Genomic DNA, 22,262 nt, shown 5'->3' on the forward strand with positions numbered 1-22,262 from the left:
CAGTGCGCTAACCTGCCACAGCTGGTCCTCTTCCCGCCGCCTCCTCCCTGCGCATTGAAATCGGGGGCTGGACTAGAACTCTGTGTGTGCCTCTTGGAAAGGACGGGCTGCAAAGCGGACAAACTCTGCCCTACCTGCTGCCTACCGTGACCCGGACCCCCGACCCACGCTGCAAAGCGGACGAACTCTGCCCTACCTGCTGCCTACCGTGACCCGGACCCCCGACCCACGCCTCGCGGCACCCGCTCCGTGGGCGCCGCTCGTTTCTTTGGGTTCCACCAGCAATTGCGCACTGAGGTCAGAAGCCAGATTCCATCAAGGCTCGCAGTGGGACTGCGAGGACCAGCGGGCAGTGCGCTAACCTGCCACAGCTGGTCCTCTTCCCGCCGCCTCCTCCCTGCGCATTGAAATCGGGGGCTGGACTAGAACTCTTGTGTGTGCCTCTTGGAAAGGACGGGCTGCAAAGCGGACAAACTCTGCCCTACCTGCTGCCTACCGTGACCCGGCCGCTCGCAGTCGGAATTTTGACTCTGTTTGGATCGCCGCCTTTTACCTTGTGAGGAAGACCCTTTGCCGATGTTACCCTGTCTCTGCCTGTGACTCCTGGGTGTTGAGACAACCGCCGCGGGAGCACCGAGTCCGGGACTGCGAGGCCCACAGTGCTTAGCGCTCACCACATCACGCGCACCTGTGCCCTCTTCCCGGACATCTCCTCAACCTCCTCATATGAACCCCTCCCTTACCGCGCACGCGGGACGCGCGCGGGACTCAGCCCGGGGCTAAGCCCGGGCAAAGGGCGGGCCGTTTGAGGCCGTTCGAGGACCGGAGAGACTGGACTGGGCCATTCCCTTTTTTTAATTCATGTTAATTGTTATTTCCTGTTTGCTCCATTTTAGTTAACATGGTGGTGACTAGAGGAAAGAAAACTATGGCCCAGGGGAGCGTGGGTAAAATGATAGGTCCTATGGACGACTTTATTACTAAGGCTAATACTTTTATTGACCAAAGCATTTCATTGATAGAGGAAAGGGTTTCTTTAGACCTAGCATTTGCTAAAAGATCCTCCATAGGCAATCTGGCACATGCCAGAACACCCGATCCTGGTAATAACAAAGAAGGATCGAGGGTGCATGGTGAGGGGAGACGTAGTCTGCCCAATAATGTGGACTTGTCGGTGTCTGAGCTCGCAGTTTCACAATTGAGCTCTGACTTAGATAAACTCCCGCGTTATTACCTCAAACCTCCTCACAAATGTCATCCCTGGAGAGAATTCAAGCAAGGGGAAGGAGGGAGGGTGCAATTAGTAAAAGAAAGAACGATCAGAAAATCCCTACCCTCACTATGCCGGAACACTCTCCTAGTATTCTACAGCCTTCTCCCCCAAGACTAGAGCAACAAATAGTTCCAGCTCTAATCCACAATACTGACCAGGAACTTGCTACCCCCATGATTACGGACTCACCAATTCTTCTATCTACTGATAAGGGATTAACAGGTAGCGATAATACATTCCTCCTAAATAAGATCGCTGACCTCTTTAAGTTATTTTTACAGCCAGTAGAACAAAAGTTAGCAAAGTTAGAGAGCCAGATGTCCAAACTTGTTAATCTCTCACACCACAATCAACTGGCTGGGGCTCAAAAAAGAGGGGAAACCAATCATATTAAGCAACCTTCCCTGAAACCTGCAAGTGCCATCTCGAAACCTGTCACTCTTCAAAAGAACGTATTGCAGGTTGCAACACCCATTGTATCGATCCCTAGTGCAACCCCTACATTAATGTCCACTACGAGTACATCAAATTCAATTAACAACGTAGCCACTACATTGACACAGGGAAACGCCCTGCCACTAATAACATCTTCATTACAGCCAGTGGCAAAAAATAATGTAACATCTAAAACTCCGACACCCAATCCCCTGGCCCAAACAGCCAAAAGACACGTTCCTAGAGGTTCCGGAGAGGATAGAATCCCTGTTGATCTACCACCAGACGCTTCACCTTATGTAGCGGTCATGACTGGCGTTCCCGAGTTAGCGGTCCATAATGTGGAACTGAGTTGGTCCTTGAAAAATAAGGCACAACATTGGTTACAGACGAACCGCCCCATGCCGCCAAATTGGCATGGAAGGATTTCTTCAGTACGCAGGGCACCATGGGTGGGCAAAGGTAGAAAAACGATCCCAGGGGACTGTGTTGTAATCACTTTTGAAGATCCCCGGGTAGCAGATTACATCTGCTCCTGGGATCAAACAAACGTAAGCGGAGGTATTGGTATTAAACCACTTTCTTTCTTTTACCCCGTAAGGCAACCTAATAACTTTTTTGAGGATCCTGGCTCCCCCTGGGTTGCACCACCCCCTCGTCAGGTTGCATTTTATGACACTAGACAATATGGGGGCCCCCGCCACCGTGAGTACGATAATTCTTGGCATCTAGTGTGACCACGCTATCAGGGAGGAAACTGGGAAGAATGGGGTCCACATTTCCAGAGGACGGTACATAGAGAACAGCCCCGCTGGGACCCTTGGTACAACATCCCGTTGACTAATAGATTCAGCGCACTTGAAATGGTCGATTGACCACCAACGGACGCTGAATATATTAATTCTAACTTACCACACCAGCCCCTTAAAATAAAAATTCCCCGGTCGACCCTAGAACCAGTAACACTAAAAGCTGATACACCGACTATACCCCTCTTTTTTTGGAACGTGGCGGGTTTACGCCCAAAGATTGAGGATGGGACGGCCCTGAACTTTCTTGAACAAGGGAAAATAATTTGCCTTCAAGAGACTTGGTCCACAACAGAGCTCCATCTTTTGGGTTATAAAACGTATTTTTCCCCAGCTGTGCGTAGCGCAATAGGCAGGCCTAAAGGAGGGTTAATAACGTATATTGCAAATACACACAACCATCTAAAAGTGTCCATTATCCATATTGACCCTAACTGTCAAATTCTCTCTCTGTCTTTTGCAAACAAGGAGTCTATCCTTCTAGTAAATTCTTATAATAATCTAGAGGAAGACCAATTTTTGGCCCTTGTTTGTAATATCCAGGAGAGACTAAGACATCTTTATCAATGGAAGGATCGACCTGGGGCAATTCATCTTTTATGGGGAGGGGATTTTAATCTCCATCCATGCCCCTTGGCGAATACACAATGTTGCGGGATTGTGGATGAATCTGAGGCTCCACTAGCCCACTTTGTCCACACCAAGTTGGGGAACGCAATGAACAACTTGCTCTCCGACCTGGATCTTGTAATTGCTAACTCTCCAAGTCTGAATAAAAATTATTTTTTTCCGACCTATGTGGGTAGAGGCCATCAAACGCCAGTTGACTATATTTTCCTGTCTTCTGGATTGCAAGACATAGCCAAAGCTTTCCAGGTCATTCCTAATCCACTGAGCGACCATTCTGCGCTGAGGATGGACCTTCATTTAATCAAGTATAAGCCCCAAAACACCGAAATAGCAAATACCCTCGCCCAAAATAAGTTGGACCTAGGAAAAAAGAACGGCTACTCAATAAAATGGGAAAAAATTAACCCAAATGAAATTACAAAAAAATTGGTGGAGCGGGCGTATCCTAATATAATTAAATGTTTGGATCTCTCGGTAAATCACAAAGAAGTCTTAAATAATTTTGAACAAATTTTAGAAATAATTAAGGGACTGCTCACGGCTAAACCAATACCTAAACATCGCAACAAGAAAGGGTGGTTTAACCACAGTTGTACTAGAGCCCTTTCCAAATTAAAATCTGCCTTGCACAACAAACCTAGAGATGTGGGCCAGATCCAACTTCTTAGACGCCAATACATTGGGGAACATAAGTTAAGATCCCAAGAACTGAAAGAGAAACTCTGGGAAGATCTGCATACGAGCGCTCTCTCAAAAAATAGCGAGGCCTTTTGGCGAACGGTTAGATCTCCTTATCTTACAGAAAATAATACCCCCAGGATAGAGGTGGCTATAGACGAGGAAACTTGGGTGGCCCACTTCACAAATATTTTTAAAGATGATTCGAGTACAGGTAGTTCGACGAATACTCTTATAAAGGCACAATATCCAATCCCGCTGTCCTTTGATATATCTGACCTATTAGTGGCCCTGGAAATAAGTAAGTCTGGGAAAGCTCCAGGCCCAGATGGTGTCCCAGTGGACCTTTTTAAACACAACCTGGACCTATGGGCGCCCATTCTCACAAGAATGTGTACGGCTGCTGCAAATGAGGGAGTGTTAGACTCTTGGACTAGGTCAATTATGGTCCCCATTTTAAAAAAAGGGGACCGTCAGGACGTGAAATGCTATTGTCCCATTTCATTGCTGGACTCACTTGGCAAGGTCGTAGGGAGAGTAATCCTAGAGCGACTTCAGCAGTGGGGTGAGGAAAGAGGTATTATTTCCGACCTTCAGTTCGGTTTCCGAGAGGGGTCGGAACGGTAGAGCAGGCCCTCAATCTTAGCCTGATAATGGGTAAATATATACAGGCTAAGAAGAATATGGTCTATATGGTCTATGTGGACCTGTCCGCAGCTTTTGATTGCGTTTCGCACTCAAAGCTGTGGACGGTCCTAAGTCAAATGGGAGTGGATTCTCCCCTACTAGATTTTCTGAGGGAGCTCTACTCTGGAGCCTCGGCAAGAGTTCGCTTTGGTAAGAACGGCGAGCTGATGGCACCTTTTGGAGTAGAGCGTGGAGTCAGACAAGGATGTGTCCTGGCCCCCGTCCTTTTCTCACTCTATACCAATGGTTTGGAGGTGGGCATGCTGAGGGGGGCCCAGGACCTCCCACGTGTAAAACAGCGCCTGATTCCCGCTCTGCTCTATGCGGATGATGCCGTCATCCTCGCGCGAACCCCGCGCGAACTCCAGAGCTCCCTGAACAGATACACAACCTGCATGGGCGGCTTAGACCTAAAAGTGAATGTCAAAAAACGTTTGTCATGATCTCAGGGACTGGGAAAAAAGGTGTAAAAGAGATATATCTCGATAACCAAAAACTTGAGATCACCGCTCAGTACCCATACCTTGGGATCATGATAGACGATAGATTGACATGGAAACCAGCAGTAGAGACAAGATGTCACTTGTTTAAAAGATCGATAGCGGCCTTAATGAGCTTCTCTCAGAGGCTGGGGAGGAGGGTACCAGTAGAGTTACTGAAAATCTACAATGCTAAGTGCCAGGCCATTGCTCTGTATGGAGCGGGAGTGTGGGGACACACGGATACTAGAACCCTTCAGGTAGCGGAAAACACCTTTTTAAGATTTCTTTTAGCTACCCCGAGAGGCACGTCAACCTATGCCTCTCATACGGAACTAGGAATTCCCTACCTAGAGGATCTACTCAAGATTCAACCACTGATGCTGTGGCTGCGCATTTGGACATCTGTTAAAAATGCGCTAACCCAGTCAATCGTGGCTGACACAATGTCTCTTGACCAGTCCTCAAAAGTTAAGTGGCTCTGCTACATTAGAAACTTTTTCAAAGACCTTGGCCTCGAGAATTATTACCTCCAGCCAGAGTCTATAGCTGACCTGTCGAAGAAAGCCCTAAAGCAACAAGCTCTTCATCACCTAGAGACACTGAGATTAGCATCTGAGTCATCAAAACCCTCAGTTATCCATGCGAATCTTGTGTAGACAATTTACGGTATCCAACCGTATTTAACCTTGCAGATTACAATATATGAAAGAATGTTGATGACAAGATTCAGATTGGATACCTTTTTCAGACTGGTTGCTTTCCCTCTGAACAATGATTGAGATCTAAGTCTGCCCCTATGTCCCTGCGATGGGAAATCTATCCAGACTAACATACATGTGATCATGTTCTGTAAATTCTATCATCCACACAGAAAAACTTGGCTACTCCCCACATTGAGGCGCTGGGGCCTTAGACGATGTCGGCCAGCATTCCTCCGATTGCAAATGTTAGATTCTGAAGATGTTTGTTATATAGTTCTCAATTTTTTAAAATGCATCATGAATCATAGGAAAAACCTGTAAAGCAGCATCGTGTAATCTAACATTGATGAAAATTCATTTTTTTTATTTTTCTCTTTTTTCTCTTTATTGTATATTGTTCTTGTATGAATTTCTTTGGAAATTATCACATAATTTGCTTTTCTGTGTAATTATGTAAATCGTATCCTTTTATGGTTTTCCTTGTGAAATACCGAATAAAGAAATTTATATATACATGAGGGCACTGTCAGCAGCCCGCTGTTCATATAGTAGTCCGCTTCTTTAATGAAAGAGGTGTTTGCTTTTATGCTTGGGTGAGGATGATTGTGGGAAACAGCTGTTCAAGTAGAAAACGTGCAAAGAGGGACAGCCAGTTTTATTTCAGGTGCGCTCTCGTCATAGAGTTGAACTTTGTGTTTAATGTATTTATTATTTCTCTTCCCCTCCCCCTTTTTTTCCACAGACACACCGGCACAGACTCAGGAGCAGACCACCAAGACGTCGTTGTCGTGTTAAACAGCTTTAAAAACCAAATTATCAAAGTGCAGGTACTGTTTGTGAATTCTTGCTGTTCACGCGTGGACAAAGTTTGAAGGACCCTCAAGTGATGACTTGTGAATAGAAATCTATGCGACCCCACGGACATACTCATGGTTTCTTGCGAATTATGTGCTGGTGCTGCGCTTGGGTACTCTTCTTAACACATACGCTTTACTGTGGTAGCAATAATGCTGTATTGTTTAGGTAAAAATATCATATAAAATAAATATATTAAAACAACAGGTACTCAAATACAAGAACCGGCTCTATACATGCAAAAAGCAAAATTAATTTAGTCACGATTCAAACCCTTATTATCAACTTTTGTATTCGCCTACAGATTTCTAGTCATAAAATTTAGAAGTTAAAAATGTCTTTGTATTTGAAGCAGTAAATAGTTCTTGTTTCAGCCTTGATAAACATCAACTGATAACATTAACCACAGTAGCCTTGCTCTGTACATATAGCACTGGGCATAAACATATGTTCCATAGTTTCCTTGTTTTTACCACAAAGCGTACCCGCTGAGCATCACATGATAGATAGACCCTACCAAGCCCCTCAAATTATTTAAAAAGGAAAGATTAAGCAAAACATTAGAAAATCCATATTAGTTTTAGCGAAGACATTTGAATCTGAAAATTCCCATGTCAAGCCTTCAGTGTAGCCTGATCTTAAAGTGACCTTTGCGTGAAAGGAAAACAGCTTTTGTGTGCATCCAATCTTGCATCATCATCATAGTCCTCATCTAAAAGCAAGAGCGATTTCTGAATGTCCCTTTGATTTCTGTCTGGTTTGGGAAATGTATTGTGACATCATCCAGCAGATGGCCCCTTTAAATCACTTTATTACTCATATCAAAAGCTGTTGGTCCGCCATAAGATTTCAACCCGTCAGTCATAATTCCACAGGTATCCTCACTTGCGCAGTAGAGCCACGTAGGGTCATCATTCTTCAAATAAACTGCAGGCCATATTACAGAATTAAATTACCTTTCATTTTAAATGCAGTTAATGCATCCCCTATTACATACCGCCTTAAGGTTGATTAAAACATCTGCGGGTCATAGTAACAGATGCACACCAGAGTTTAACATTTCTTGATGTGAGCCTTCATAACAATCAAGTCATCAGTCAGGTCAAAATGCCTCAATCTGGATATTCATTGACCTGCTATTTTTGCTGGTTATTTATGTACCAGAAATCGTTGTTTTAATTTTGTGGGGAAAAAGCCATTACTTAACTTTACCCTCTCACAAGAATCTTTGTAAATTTGAAATCAAAAGTACCTTATGAATGCCCCACAATTGCTGCTTTGCCTACAGCCGCCTCGATCTACTCGTAAGGCAGAACTATAGTCTAAAAAGCATGTATATAGCTTGCTATTACTTTCTTTTTTTAAAGCTCACAATAAAAGAGTTAATATTATAGTTTATTGACATTTCTTTTGAAGAACCAGTCGTGAGCAATGTATAAGCAGCTTGTTGTCCCTGGTCCAGTGTTCTAGTTTTTTAAGCATTATGTTTAATAACATTTTCCATATGGCATCGAACAATGCAATTAGATAACAGTTACTCAGCTCAGCTACTTGACTCTTTTTATAGATTGGCTGTAACATTTATTGTTTTGACAGTTGATGGAGTTGTACCATGACTCTGTGCATTATTGTAGAAAGGAGTAAACCCTTGTATCAAGCCCGAGATCTTATTTAATCATAGCAATTGAAGTTACTTTGGGACCTGAGAATCGCAAATTGAGAATAATTTCAAGGGTGCAAGGCTGTCATAAGGACTCCCTGATGCACCCCTGAAATGTACATGTGCATGCGCATATGGCGCACATACATGCCCTAAGGGCATGTATGTTGTCCACATGGCACCTTCACAAATGGCAAAAAGTGCATTTGTGAAATATGATTTCTTAATGAGAAATCGCACAACTTGGGTGCTTCATACATAGCATTTAAGGAACTGCAATTTGCGATTCGTTAAATGCTGACGCAAAATTAAGGAATCGCAAATTTTGCAATTCCTTAATTTTGCGATGCGATTTCAATCATACATCACATTTTCCGAATTTTTTGTCCCAACGCTGATTTTTTGCGAATCGCAGCGTTTGCGACTAAAAAGACGGATGATACATATGCCCCCTAGGCTGACGGTGGATATACTCAAGAGACTTTGATACCTCTTGTTGTTGTGCTAGTCAGGGGCGTAACACAGGCCCCCGCAGTGCGGGGGGGCCCAGGGGCTTGAGGGGGCCCCCTCAGCACTGTATTCACGCCAGAGAGCTCAGGATTAAATCCGGAGCGGGCCCCTCTGCGTACCTTGCAGGGGGGCCCCTACGACTTTCATTACGCCACTGGTGCTAGTCTGGAGAAAACAGACTACATCATGTGCTCTAATTGGGAAAAAGTTTCAGGAGTTCACCATCTTCATCAGCAAATAAATAATAGATTCGAGAATAAGAGTATGCATTATAACCTTCAGAATGTCTCTTTTATTTTCTATTTCCCTTTGCGGCATCATTTATTTTAAAATGTGATTGCTTTAATCATTTTTACCATACTGTTGTAGTTTGTTTTAATTCTGTGTTATGTTGTTTTCCTAATGTGTGATGCAGCGCAAGGGCACCTCAGATATTTTGCACGTCAATGGAACCCACAAAGTTTTAAAACACAATATATAGTAATTTTGAAGCTGCTGAGGGAGAGGCTTCGAATATTTGTTATAAATTAGGTTAAATTTTCACTCTAAGATCTAGAGCTTGGAGTAAATCAATATATATATATATTCACTGAAAAAACCATAGGTTTTACACACGTTATAGTTAGGAAATAGCATTTACAAAACCTATGAAATTCACTGAAAAAAACATAGGTTTGACACCAGTTATAGTTAGCTGGAAATTTTACCCGCATAAAACCAATGAAATTCCCACGTTATAGTTAGTTGGACTCACTATAACTTGCGCGTGCAATGCACTGCTGATGACGTCACATATTACATCACTCATGGTCAGTGACATCAGTCATGACATCACTGATGACACCGTCCTTGTGACAGAGTGACAGACCTCTTTTCACTGTAATGTAACCCTTGAAACACATATTCAAAAATAGAAACTAAAATTTTCAAAAAAATGGAGATACCCATACCAGTTACAACAACCAATTCAATAATTCCACCATCTATATACACATCCACTCATTGATCAACAGTTCTATATAGTCACTCGTACATATACTCACTCATGATATGTAGTGATACACCTATAAAATTTCTATGGCAAAATGAAACCCCTCATTTTGTTCTTTTTCAAATTAAATGTATTAAGTGTTACCACTTTATTCCAATCAAGATGACTTCAGGTGTGCCATACTTTTGTCATAAGTAAGACTGTTAGCGTTCTAGTTGTTCTTTAGAATACTCTGGGACATTCTGTCATTGGGCTATAGTTGGGCTACATCTGGCTGATATTTGGGCTACATTTGGGCTCTTTTGTCTCTGGTGGCCATCTTGGGAGACTGCATATCAGAATTTTTTAATGAAATATAAGAGGATTTGAGAAGTCACTCAAAATGTGCCCTAATTTTTCTTTCTTCAGCACTAATCATAATTTCTATGGCAAAATGAACCCCCTCATTTTGTTCCTTTGCAAATTAAATGTTTTAAGTGTTAACACTTTATTTCAATCAAGATGACTTCAGGTGTGCCATACTTTTGTCATAAGTAAGACTGTTAGCGCTCTAGTTGTTCTTTAGAACACTCTGGGACATTCTGTCATTGGGCTATAGTTGGGCTACATCTGGCTGATATTTGGGCTACATTTGTTTTTTTTTTTGTCTCTGGTGGCCATCTTTGGGCTACATTGGGCTACATTTGGGCTCTAACATATATATAGCTCAATGTAGCCCAATATATATTTTTTCAAAGTTAATTTTCTCAGCAACTACTGAACAGATTTACACCATTCAAAGAAAAGCGTAATCTGCAAGCCTGACTCTACCTTTCTACCACATTTCTTATAAATCCATTCAGCCGTTCGAGCTGTAGCCGTGTCTAAACGCCCTATGGAAAATAACATGGGGAAAACACGTTTTGGGACCCCCCTTTTATCTCAGCCCCCACTTGACGAATCCCCCCCAAACTTTCAGGGAAGGAGCGGAGCAGGCCATCTTCTTTGAGAAATTTGCAAAGATTCGTCCACCGGCGCCAAAGTTATTCTCAATAGAATGTTGCGGATTTCCTATGGAAACTAGGTCCTAACTACTGTCATTGGGCTATAGTTGGGCTACATCTGGCTGACATTTGGGCTACATTTGGGCTCTTTTGTCTCTGGTGGCCATCTTGGGAGACTGCATATCAGAATTTTTTTAATGAAATATAAGGGGATTTGAGAAGTCACTCAAAATGTGCCCTAATTTTTCTTTCTTCAGCACTAATCATAATTTCTATGGCAAAATGAACCCCCTCATTTTGTTCCTTTGCAAATTAAATGTTTTAAGTGTTAACACTTTATTCCAATCAAGATGACTTCAGGTGTGCCATACTTTTGTCATAAGTAAGACTGTTAGCGCTCTAGTTGTTCTTTAGAACACTCTGGGACATTCTGTCATTGGGCTATAGTTGGGCTACATCTGGCTGATATTTGGGCTACATTTGTTTTTTTTTGTCTCTGGTGGCCATCTTTGGGCTACATCGGGCTACATTTGGGCTGTAACATATATATAGCCCAATGTTGCCCAATATATATTTTTTCAAAGTTAATTTTCTCAGCAACTACTGAACAGATTTACACCATTCAAAGAAAAGCGTAATCTGCGAGCCGGACTCTACCTTTCTACCAAATTTCTTATAAATCCATTCAGCCGTTCGAGCTGTAGCCGTGTCTAAACGTCCTATGGAAAATAACATGGGGAAAACACGTTTTGGGACCCCCCTTTTATCTCAGCCCCCACTTGACGAATCCCCCCCAAACTTTCAGGGAAGGAGCGGAGCGGAGCGGAGCAGGCCATCTTCTTTGAGAAATTCGCAAAGATTCGTCCACCGGCGCCAAAGTTATTCTCAATAGAATGTTGCGGATTTCCTATGGAAACTAGGTCCTAACTATAACTACCTACTGGCGATCGCCAGTAGGTTATATATATATATATATATATATATATATATATATATATCTCACTAGAAACAATCCTCCAAACACCCACTCCTGGTGTAAGTGGAGAAGGCGGACCACGAGGAACAAGGCAGAAAGGTATTTATTTCACTTCCCCGCTCTGCTGCGACGCGTTTCGAGCACAGCCGTGCTCTTGCTCACCATCTTAATTTATTATACCTGCTTCACATAAATCATCTCTTTTATTCCCTCTTCCACCCTTTTAAAGTCGTCCATTGAAATCTATCGGACAGCATATTAAGACAACAAGCTAATGGCATGAACTGAGACTTGGAGAATGTGTTAATGCCATATGTTTGGTATATATATTGACTGTTACTCAAGAATATATGCTTAATGTTTATTCTTTTCCCCTTCTACCTTTAGGTACAGAAAAAGCCAGATAAAATAAAAGAAGATCTGCTCAGTGATGTGAGTGACGGCAAGGCTGGAGTATGGGAATCCATAATGAGGTAAATCTGTTTATTTGAAATATTACATTTACAAAAATCAAAAAACTCTCTGGGGAGCATGAGCTCGAAACGTAATGCAACATTTACTGTTTATGTCTAGCATTATCAAACAACTTTTGATTTTACATATATAATATTCTTACTTATAGAGGCTTCCATCCAGCCCTCTTCATCCATTGGTCTGTTGTGTCATTCACATGCCCCTTCTGCACACAACAGCGTACAGCATGGGGCTGTGGGTCAGCCCACTTTAGCCATTAGCTGTATTCACAGCAAGTGACCACATTCTGCTGTATCAAGGAGCACATCCACACACACACACACACAGCTCCAACAGCAGTAAAGGTTTACAAAAACCATCATACGACAAAACAAGCTTAGACAAAGACAAATGGTTGCAGCCAGGATCAGACAGATTGGCTTGTCAGTACTTGTTTTAACTTTGGAAACAACGGGAAAAAAGAAAAAAGCAAGCATTTGCATCACTTTCACAGCTTGAACCACCCCAAACAGGCAGGTCTGCACCATTTGATTTCACCCTGATATTGACGCCCAATATTGCACGCCAAGGGAAGCTTCCTTTGAAGGGAGAGTTGTGTGACCAGTGCATCACCTACCATCAAACATCTCAGCTGTAGAAGAAAATCAAGATAAACGGAGGAATGCTGAGAACTTTAGAAACCATGTAAAACTTTATAACGTTTATAATACTCTGTGGTCCAGTAAAATTTTACAATTTTAAAATAGCCCCAAATGTTGCACCGTTTTTCCCCAGACGTATGTGATATTTGGGTTATTGTGAAATGTGCTTGGGTTTGCCATAAATGTCGGCACTTATAAAGAATTGATTTTTTTTTAATGACTTCCATTTAGCTCCCAAGAGGTGGAAAATTGACCACTTCAGTGCAAGTCAATGGGATTATTAATGTCTTCCACCTCCTTTTCTAAACCTTCCTCTTCTCTGTTCTCAAATGTCGGCATGTATGGTCTGCAAGAATCCTCCGAGCAAATGGTACCGTTCTACAGTCCATGAGTTACATGCTAGGCTGTAAAAATCAGGCTGAAAATGCATTTTGAGTTGAAGAAACAGTGAACACCTGATCTGTTAAATACCAACCATAGTTGCCAAGTTTCCAATTTGCTTATGCGTGACATTTTCACTCTCATTGCGCTTATGTGTGACATCTCAGTGCCGTATGGATTACACTATGTGTGACATTTCATAGCTAGTTGAACAAAGCAGTTTGAAAACTGCATTAGACCAGCTGCATCGCTCCTGAAGTGCTCATGCTAGGGCTCTAACTAACCACTTTTCTAACGTGACATGAGCCAGCTTGCAGCTATGGTACATTACTAAATACGTTTTCTACTGTGTACCTCTGGGCCCTGCTCTGGTGATGTTGCACAGGAAGCACAATAAACGACAGTCACCACCTGTCAATAGAAACACACATAAACATGTGCAGCAACAGTCAATGACTGCTTCAAAACCAGTAGCGGCTGCTACTGCACCCGGGTGGTGGGGCAGGGACTGGGGGGACAAAAAACCACTTACCTGTGATGGCCGGCCGGTGCCTCTCCCCCGTCCTCTTCTTCCTGTCTCTGGTCTGCAGCAAGATGCAGGAAGCAGCAGGAGGCACCCTCCAAGCCTCCCAATAGCCAAACACAACGCTGCAATGCAGCATTGTGTTTGGTCTGAGCGCCCTGGATCGGCTGTCAGCTAGAGAATGGGGGCCAGGGCATTTTCTGCACACACGCTGTAATGCAGCCTGCATGGAGAAGATGCGAAGTGCGCATGACTGTTTGACCGACCCGAGAGAGCCAGCCAAAAAGACATGTGTACTTAGGGGAGGGCAAACTACTCCTCCCCTGCTCCTCTGTCATCGGAGCAACCCCGCCCCGCCTGTCCCGTAAGCTGACGCAGCAGCAGGAAACATAAAATGATAATAACATGTTCGCGTTATTATAATTTTTTGTTTCAATTACCTCACTGCTGTGAAGCAGTGGGACTACGCTCCTCCACCTTAGCGGAGGAGCTACCTCTGTTAAAAATGTGGACCTTGACATTCACAGATGAGGACTATTCCCACCTTCCTCCTTACTTCTCTTATTCCATCTTCTGTTCTGCCGTTCTAGATCTTTCCTCTCTCCAGCATCTCCCTTTCATTCCTTCGCTCTTCTTCCTCAGTTGCTATACTTCTCCAGCTTCCTTTCCTCACTGTTATCTCTTTCTTCTCTCCGATTGCCTCTCCCTCCTTCTTGTCTCTCTTCCCTTCTCCCTTCTTTCATCTGTTTCTCTTCAACTGCGCCCATCTCCTCTTTCTATGCGTTTTTCTCCATGTCTTCTCCTTTTGGCTCAGGAAGGGTTAAAACCCTTATAGTCACTAGCTGATAAAACCGGATCTACCAAGAGCACGCAGAAAATGCTAATGAAGGCGGGGTACAGCAATGTATATGTTATACTCGCACTCATAACAGGCCTACCTAAAATATTATCCCATTTGTGGTTGCATCCTTTTGTCCATGGTGAACAGATTTGGTATGCCCTACAGATGAATCTTGGAAAGACTCTTGAAAAGATGGAATAACCTAACTTATATTTTAGAAGACAAAAAACTACAGCTGCTCTTGCTATTTACCAAAAAGTACATTTCTAGAGCTTAGTTACACCAGCCTCATTTTAATAAGCATTCGGAATGAAGATTGGAAATTATATTGGCAGGTTACGCACACGCATAGAAATGAGTTGTATCACTGAAGATTTCCAGCAAATGACTGAAAGACAAAAGAAGAGGTTGGGAACTGTTAAAATAAATCAAGACAAAAAGTGTGCTTTGCGATCCTTTAACAGGAGCAAAGAGACTAAATTCCCTTACACGCGGCGATGAGAATCAAAATACTCTGAGCAGATATATAAATGGGCACTGACTTGATATGTTGAAATGTATCATGTGAGTTGCATGCCCTCATCAAAACCATCATCATCATCTTTATTTTGGTTCGAAGAACCATAAAAGTAGATAGGAACAAATACAATAATTACAAAAAATGCACAATGAAGTTGCAAGCTCAATTTGCTTATCAAAACAGCTTAATATACATTCCATATCAGGGAAACAGTGGCTGGGGCCGAGCTCCCTAATAACTGTGTTCCTCCTAACCTTGGGTCCAGATGTTCCATTGAAGCACTGACCATGATTCAAGCATTTATTGATAACTGGGTGAGTGCAGGCAGAGAACAGAGTAGCAGCCAGGTGTTTTCAGTTATCTATGCGAGTGTCATTTCTCCTACTGTCTTTGTTTACCATTTGTCCATTCTCCATCATGTTAAAGAAACGTTACTTCCAAATTCAGAAATGAGTAGCATGCAAAGGTTAATGGTGGCCACATGCGTACCACATCCCTTGCATTGCTGACAACCTAACAAGTGATATAAATTGAAGGCCAGTAGTGACATTTTTGCTCACTGATATGTGTATTGATCGGGCAGAGTGCGCTTCGCCTTGTCTCCATGCTTCGCTGTAGGCCACCACTGATAAAAGTTTACTTTAGCTGCTGGATGAGCTCCTTCTTGAATTTTGAAGCGGGGGCAGAGGTGGGAACTGATAAACTGCTTCTGTAATGTACTCTGAATGTGAAGACTCCTCCATAGTTAATTGCTTAGGAACCAAACAAAAAATACTGAGTGTCGCAGTCTTGTCGGTGCTCCCCAGCTCCTGACAGCTTCTCTTACCACTGCTTCTGTGAATGAATGAATGAAATAGGTCTTATAAGGCGCAACTTAGCCCAAAGGGCATCAAGGCGCCAGACAAAACAGCGTAAACAGACAGACATATAACAGAAGTCTTTAAGCACCAGGTCCAGGGTCTACGGATAAGAGTCCCGGAAGAGCCAGGTTTTCAGTTGTTTACGAAACAACCCCGGCAGAGGTTGAGAGGCCAGTTCTGGAGGAAAGGAGTTCCAGAGTCTGGGCGCCAGGGTAGAAAAGGCTCTGCCTCCCCATCTGGCCTTTGCAAATCTAGGAATCGTAAGAAGATTTTTAGAAGAGGATCGAAGCACTCTACATGGGCGGTAAGGCTGGAAAAGGGAGCAGACACCTTCAGAACCATAGCCATAAAAGGCCCCGTGGGCAAGACAAAGAAGTTTAAAAGATATTCTAGCCTGGACAGGAAGCCAGTGGAGGTCTTTCCGGCCTGAGATATTGAAGCAAGCCGGGGAAGATCCAGGACCATTCTGGCCGCCGCGTTTTGAACCATTTGGAGGCGGTGGACCGCAGATTTGTTCATGCCTCCATCCATAAAGAGCATTACAGAAGTCTAGTCTCGAAGAGACCAGAGCCACTGTTGCTTGTTTCCTGGCCGCTGGAGAGAGATATGATGAAATTTTTCTGAGGATCCTGATGATACCACAGCAGGTAGATACGGTCCTGCTGACTTGAAGGTCAAAGGAGAGAGAGGTATCAAACAGGACCCCCAGATTTCTGGCCGAATGAGAAGGGACTGGACAGTCTCCAAGGGAGGGCGGCCACCATTCATTAGACCATAGGTCCTGTCTCCCCCCAAAAATCAGGACCTCCGTTTTGTCTCCGTTAAGTTTTGAGGAAATTTCGAATCATCCACTGGGAGACTGCTTCCATACATGTTCTAAACTTGGAGGCAGTCTCAGCCACTGACTGGGAAAGGGAGACCAGGATTTGGGTGTCGTCAGCGTATGACAACACCTCAAAGCCAAATGATCTTACAACTGAGGCCAAGGGGGTCACATAGATATTAAATAACAGGGGACTTAAGGCAGACCCTTGTGGAACCCCACATTGCAGAGGCCTCGAGGATGACAAGAATTCACCCAGCTGAACTCGTTGCTCCCTTTGATGGAAGAAGGAGGACGGGAGCCTAAGTCCCGGGCCACCAACCCCTATCTCCCCCAGCCTGGCAACCAAGACCGAGGGCGACAGGGTGTCAAAGGCCGCCGTGAGGTCGAGGAGGACCAGAAGAGTGGTATGGCCCCTGTCAACTTCCGACCGAATGTTATTGGCAACGACAGTGAGAGCGGATTCTGTGCTATGAGCACTACGAAAACCGTGTTGAGAAATATCTAGGAGGTTGGAGTCTTCCAAAAAGGCGGTAAGATGGCGATTTAAGTGAGCCTCCAGTATCTTGGCAGGGGCAGGCAGTAAGGAGATCGGACGGAAATTTTTCAGGACTCCAGGGTCCAGAGAGGCCTTTTTCAAGAGCGGTTTAACGACCGCCAATTTCCAAACGGAGGGAAAGAATCCCTCAATAATAGCCTGGTTCATCACTTCGAGGAGGGGGGGAACAATCACTTCCCTGCATGATTTCAAAGTTTTTAGAGGGCAAGGATCAAGGGGACAGCCTGACTTGGTGTTATCTAGTAGCTGATTTAAGCCCTCATAGGTGAGAAGAGGAAACTCCAGAAAGCTAAATACTGGATTCGCCATCGAGGTGGCGGGCTTGTAGACTGAAGACAAAGGGGCACTGATGTCCAGTTCGGAGTTGAAGAGTTCGAGAGATGAATAGATGTCGGAAATTTTAGTATGGAAAAAAGAAGTGATATCATCGCATAGCTCCTGGGATTCTAAAATTGGATCCGGGTTTTGAGGAGCAGATAGCGAACCGATGATCTTGAAGAGATCTCTCGATGATTTTAGTGATGCCGTGAGATTGTTATAATGGGCCTTTTTCTCCTCATTTATTGCTGTCTTGTATGTCTTAAGGAGCAGTTTATGTCGATTTTTCCCGGTAGAATCTGGGTGGGCAGACCATTTCCTTTCGTGTTTCCTGCATTCCCTTCTCAGTGTTCTGAGACGGTCATTGAACCAGGGCATAGAGGGACTCTTGCTGGCACAATAGTGCTGTTTGGCAGGGGCCAGAGTATCTACGGCTTTAGAGATGGAGTTTGTCAGAGCTGTAGCGGCAGAGTCTACGTTGGTATCAGGACGAGAAATCAGTCCAGTCAAATATGGGGCTAGGGTTTCATTGCTAATCTGTTTGAAATTGCGTCTAGTTACCCCTTTTTTAGTATCAGAGAGGAATGAGAAGGAATGGGGGATGTTCAACTCAAAAGGTACTGCCAGATGATCGGACCAGGACAAAGGAATGGGAGTTTCAGTTTTGAGTCTAATATCATTAGAGAAGATGCCATCGAGAGTATGGCCGGCCATGTGGGTAGGACCGGCCACAAGCTGAGTCAGGCCGCAGGCAGCTAGGGAGTCCACCAGGGAAGTAGTATCTCTAGAACTATCATTTTCTAAATGAAAGGTAAAATTACCCAGCAAGGTGAAGTTAGGTCTATCCAGGAAAGGTTCAAAGAGATTCAATAGGTCCTGGGGAAAAGATGGTCTGGGACCCGGAGGCCTATAGCACAAAATGCCAGAAAAGGAAGCTGTAGCAGTAAGGTTGATAGAGAAATATGCTGCTTCACAAGGGTCGGAGGGGGAAGATAGAAAATCCATCCGGCAGGTGAGCGAGATCTTATGCAATATGCCTAGACCACACCCTCTGCGCCAGGTTCTATCAATTCTAGACAAAACATAGCCTGGCGGAATGGCAGCCACTAGGTCAGGGCCTGAGGAATCTGATGCCCTGGTCTCAGTAATAAAAACCAAGGAAGGCTTCCTTTGCGAAATAAAATCATGAAAGGCAATATTATTCTTGCAGAGTGACCTGGCATTAATAAGAAAGCACAGCTCTTTTAACGCGGCAGTACTCTTACAGGCTTTAGTGGCTCCAAGCGGCCTTTCCGGATGTTTTCTCTTATTATGCACAAGACTACAGCTAGCACATGGTGCATAGTATGTATCGATGGGGTATAAGGTATGATGACAGGATTTAGACTGAGGTCTAAGGGAAAGTACCATATTGAGTGGATATAAGGTACTCCCTACCGGAAGAATAAAGCGGGGAGCAGCCCGCCTGGCCCCTGGCGCGTCCTCGGCGCGGACGGGCGCAGACGGGCTTAACTTAGGCGCGACTTCGGCGCGCGCACGCTGTGCGCGTCCGCTGTACTCGGAGAAAGACATCACGTCTAAATAGGGTTGTGCCTAAAGGTGGATCCCCGCGTGACCCAGACTGACCAATGGGAGCGGGGACACCAATTGTATGCCGTCGCGCCCTCCACACAAACGGGAACACCCGGGGTGGAACGGGGCACAGGGCAAGAGAAGCATCAGGTAAGTAAAGGTCTCAGTGCACAGTAAGAAAAAGTAAAATATTAAAATACGGCTATTTTAAAAGCATAGTATTCATGCAACAAAGCACAATGAAATTTCCTAGGAGAAGCGTGACAGCCGAGGCATCGTAGTCAGGTACTCTGTGTTAAAGACCAAACTTAGCTGGGGGTTGTGTAGCTCGAAGGGGGGTGGAGGTATTTCACATGCGTTGCCGGTCTTTGTGGTTTGTTGAATGCCTGGACGAAGACACATGAGGTGTTTTGCTGTATGCGAGCCTGTTGGAGTAGAGGCAACTTCAGAATGCTGTGATGCAGTTTGTGGCTTGCTGATCACAGCACCGAAGGATTCAGCTGGTCCTTGGAAGTCGCCTTAGTCTGATGGCTCAGCTCTGCGCTTCCGCCATACCTACCCATGGTGAAGTGGTGGCGAACCAGGACGAAGAACTGAAAGATTGTGATATTCCTACATTGGTGGTCATTTCTTCACCACCGCCTCTGCAGAATAAAGTAATAAAGTAAACTTGGCAAAACTGAACTGTGGTCAGAGCCTTCACTGTGTTTCCATTTCTCCAACCTCCACTTCCCTTATATAAGCATTGTTCCACTTCCAGGAGACTTGCAGAAGAGGTTTTGTGGACTGTACTGGCTGTGCAGAGTAATCCAATCAACATGAGCTTAAATTCCATGACAGGAGGGGCCTGCCAGGCACCCCAAGGCCGCTGATCACACCCCAACAGCCGATGTGGCAGTGTTACAGATGAAAGACTTGGGTCAACCACGCACAACTGCACCGGTGAGAGACAGAATGAGAGAACAAAGGCACGACTCAGGAGTCAAATGTACCTGCATGACAATCTTCACTGTATGCGGTAGACAAGAACAAAATGTGTTACTCTAACAGGCAATGAGTGACACTTGGCAGGACTGCCAAACGTAAACATTTTCCGTTGAACATTTTCTATCACAGCCTGTCGCAGATTCTTCTGGTAACATGTATCCCTTACTTTTCTGAGAAACAAGCACACATATCCAACAGGCATGGGAAGCAGTATAATGAAGCGACATGCCCCAGACTCCAGGGAGATCATCATCCTGCTGCACTACGCAGAGGCAGAGGTTGTAACAGGTCGCTGCACCGTGTTGTCTAAGAGAGGTAGGCTTCCTTCTGATTCTTCTGCAGTCCTTCCCCAGGTCGGTATCATTACATTGGCTGTATCGCACCTGTACACCACTATCTCCAAAAGTAAAAGAAAGGAGCCCCTCAGTGTTGCTTCATGAACATTTCTGCTTTTTTTGCCACAGAAAATCAACCATAGCTAAGCGATTTTAACTACAATTATTATAAGTTTGTTAAGGAAATACTAATACAAAAAGACACGTCGGAAAGACACAGCTGCTTCACGTGCTGCTGTTCTTGGCTGTTGATGCCCCACAGCACCTTGGTCAGCCCTCAAGACTGGCTGGCCTACAGGATCCCTCGTGGAGTGCCACCTGTTCTCTGAAAGGTGCCGGTGACCAGGATCTGCAGTGTGGTAGATTCCGGAATGTGGGATGGGACTGCTTGAAACGAGGCAGGAAGTGATCTTAGCTAGAGGACTCCAATCCCAGAACAAGTCCAGGATCACGAGTGGTGGGGAGCAAAACATTTCCTTCCACCTGGTCTGCCAGGACAAAGAGTGTGGCCCATTGCCTGAATACACCTTCTTGTTCTGCCTCTGATTAAGAGACCCTATCAATGTCACTGGGAATGTATGGTCAGGGACTAGCGACCCCCCCCTCCCTGTCTTGTGCACCACCACCTTTAAACAATTAAAGCAACTGGACATACAAGGAGTTTCTATGGAAGGCGGGGGGTCTCACGACCCCCCGGCCGTATTTATTAAAACATGAAAACAAATTACAATTTTGAAATAAACAATATTTACACAAGCATTTTATGCAGAAAAATTCGACATTAGATTACAATCAATGTAGACAGGTATCAAAGGGCTAACCGTAACAAATGTCTAATACAGCGTGTTTCCTAACTGAATCTAACATCCTACTTATGATTTTTTTCTGCATATCCTAGCTTTTGGGCCTAAGGCAAGGTCGCTAACCGGTGTCAAATCCTTATTAACCAGCTACGCCCTCACGTATGAGTGCCCATGCGCAGAGGGCCCGTTTACCGAGAGGGTACTCCCCCCCCCCTCCCGGTTACCTCCGTACGCTCCATGAACTCCATTAACCAAAAGGGGGGCCCTTGCACTCTGCGCCGTTTAATGACGTCATCGTGCACGTGCGGGATGGCTAACTAGCCCAAAGAAAGCGGGACCCCCCCCGCCCCCATCCAACCAAGCGGATGTACCGCCCCTGGAGTTCTAGGAGAGACCACTGGTCCCTCCCCCCAGGCAACCCCATTTAAGAATGGAGACGCCCCCTAAGGACCTTAAATTAACTGCTCACCGATCATGACCTTACCGCCTGACCAAGGACTATCAATATTATGTTACCTGTAAACGGGAAAAAGGCCTAAGGAAAAAGGGTGTACACAAAACGTTACTGTGCAACAATGAGCATAACTTAATACTACAGCCTGTAAACGGGGAAAAAGCCTAAGGAAAAAACTCACGCCAACAAACAGTTACAGTGAAAATGACCCTAAATTAGTACGACCAATCACACACAAAACAGAAGAATCTGCTTCAGGGGCTGGTGGGTGGGAAAGATTAATCTGCCCTTCGGAGGGCATGGTGCAAGCCTGGGGAGCGTGAGGACAAGAGGGCGCCTCCTGCGCTCTCCCGGCCTTTTAACCCCTATGGGGGCAGAGCAGCTACGACTGGCCCGCCCCCCGGCTCCCCCCCTGATCCGGAAGCAATTAGATTGCTTCCGGGTCAATGCGGGAGCTGGCACCAATCGGTGGTGGGGCGCGCCCGCCGCGCCATCAAGACA

General features: G+C 44.7%; 1 protein-coding gene across 2 annotated transcripts in view; it reads left to right on the forward strand.

Moving 5' to 3' along the window:
* The window catches only part of UGGT2 (UDP-glucose glycoprotein glucosyltransferase 2), a 1,586,510-nt gene that overhangs the window by 1,336,455 nt on the left and 227,793 nt on the right, over nt 1-22,262 (forward strand). For both annotated transcript variants that reach the window (XM_078657956.1, XM_078657957.1), the window contains 2 exons: nt 6,438-6,522; nt 12,058-12,143. In XM_078657956.1, the coding sequence (XP_078514082.1) occupies nt 6,438-6,522; nt 12,058-12,143 (171 nt within the window). The remainder of the gene's footprint in view (nt 1-6,437; nt 6,523-12,057; nt 12,144-22,262) is intronic.

Source organism: Lissotriton helveticus, chromosome 8 (genome assembly GCF_964261635.1).
Source record: "Lissotriton helveticus chromosome 8, aLisHel1.1, whole genome shotgun sequence".
Classification (NCBI taxonomy): domain Eukaryota; kingdom Metazoa; phylum Chordata; class Amphibia; order Caudata; family Salamandridae; genus Lissotriton; species Lissotriton helveticus.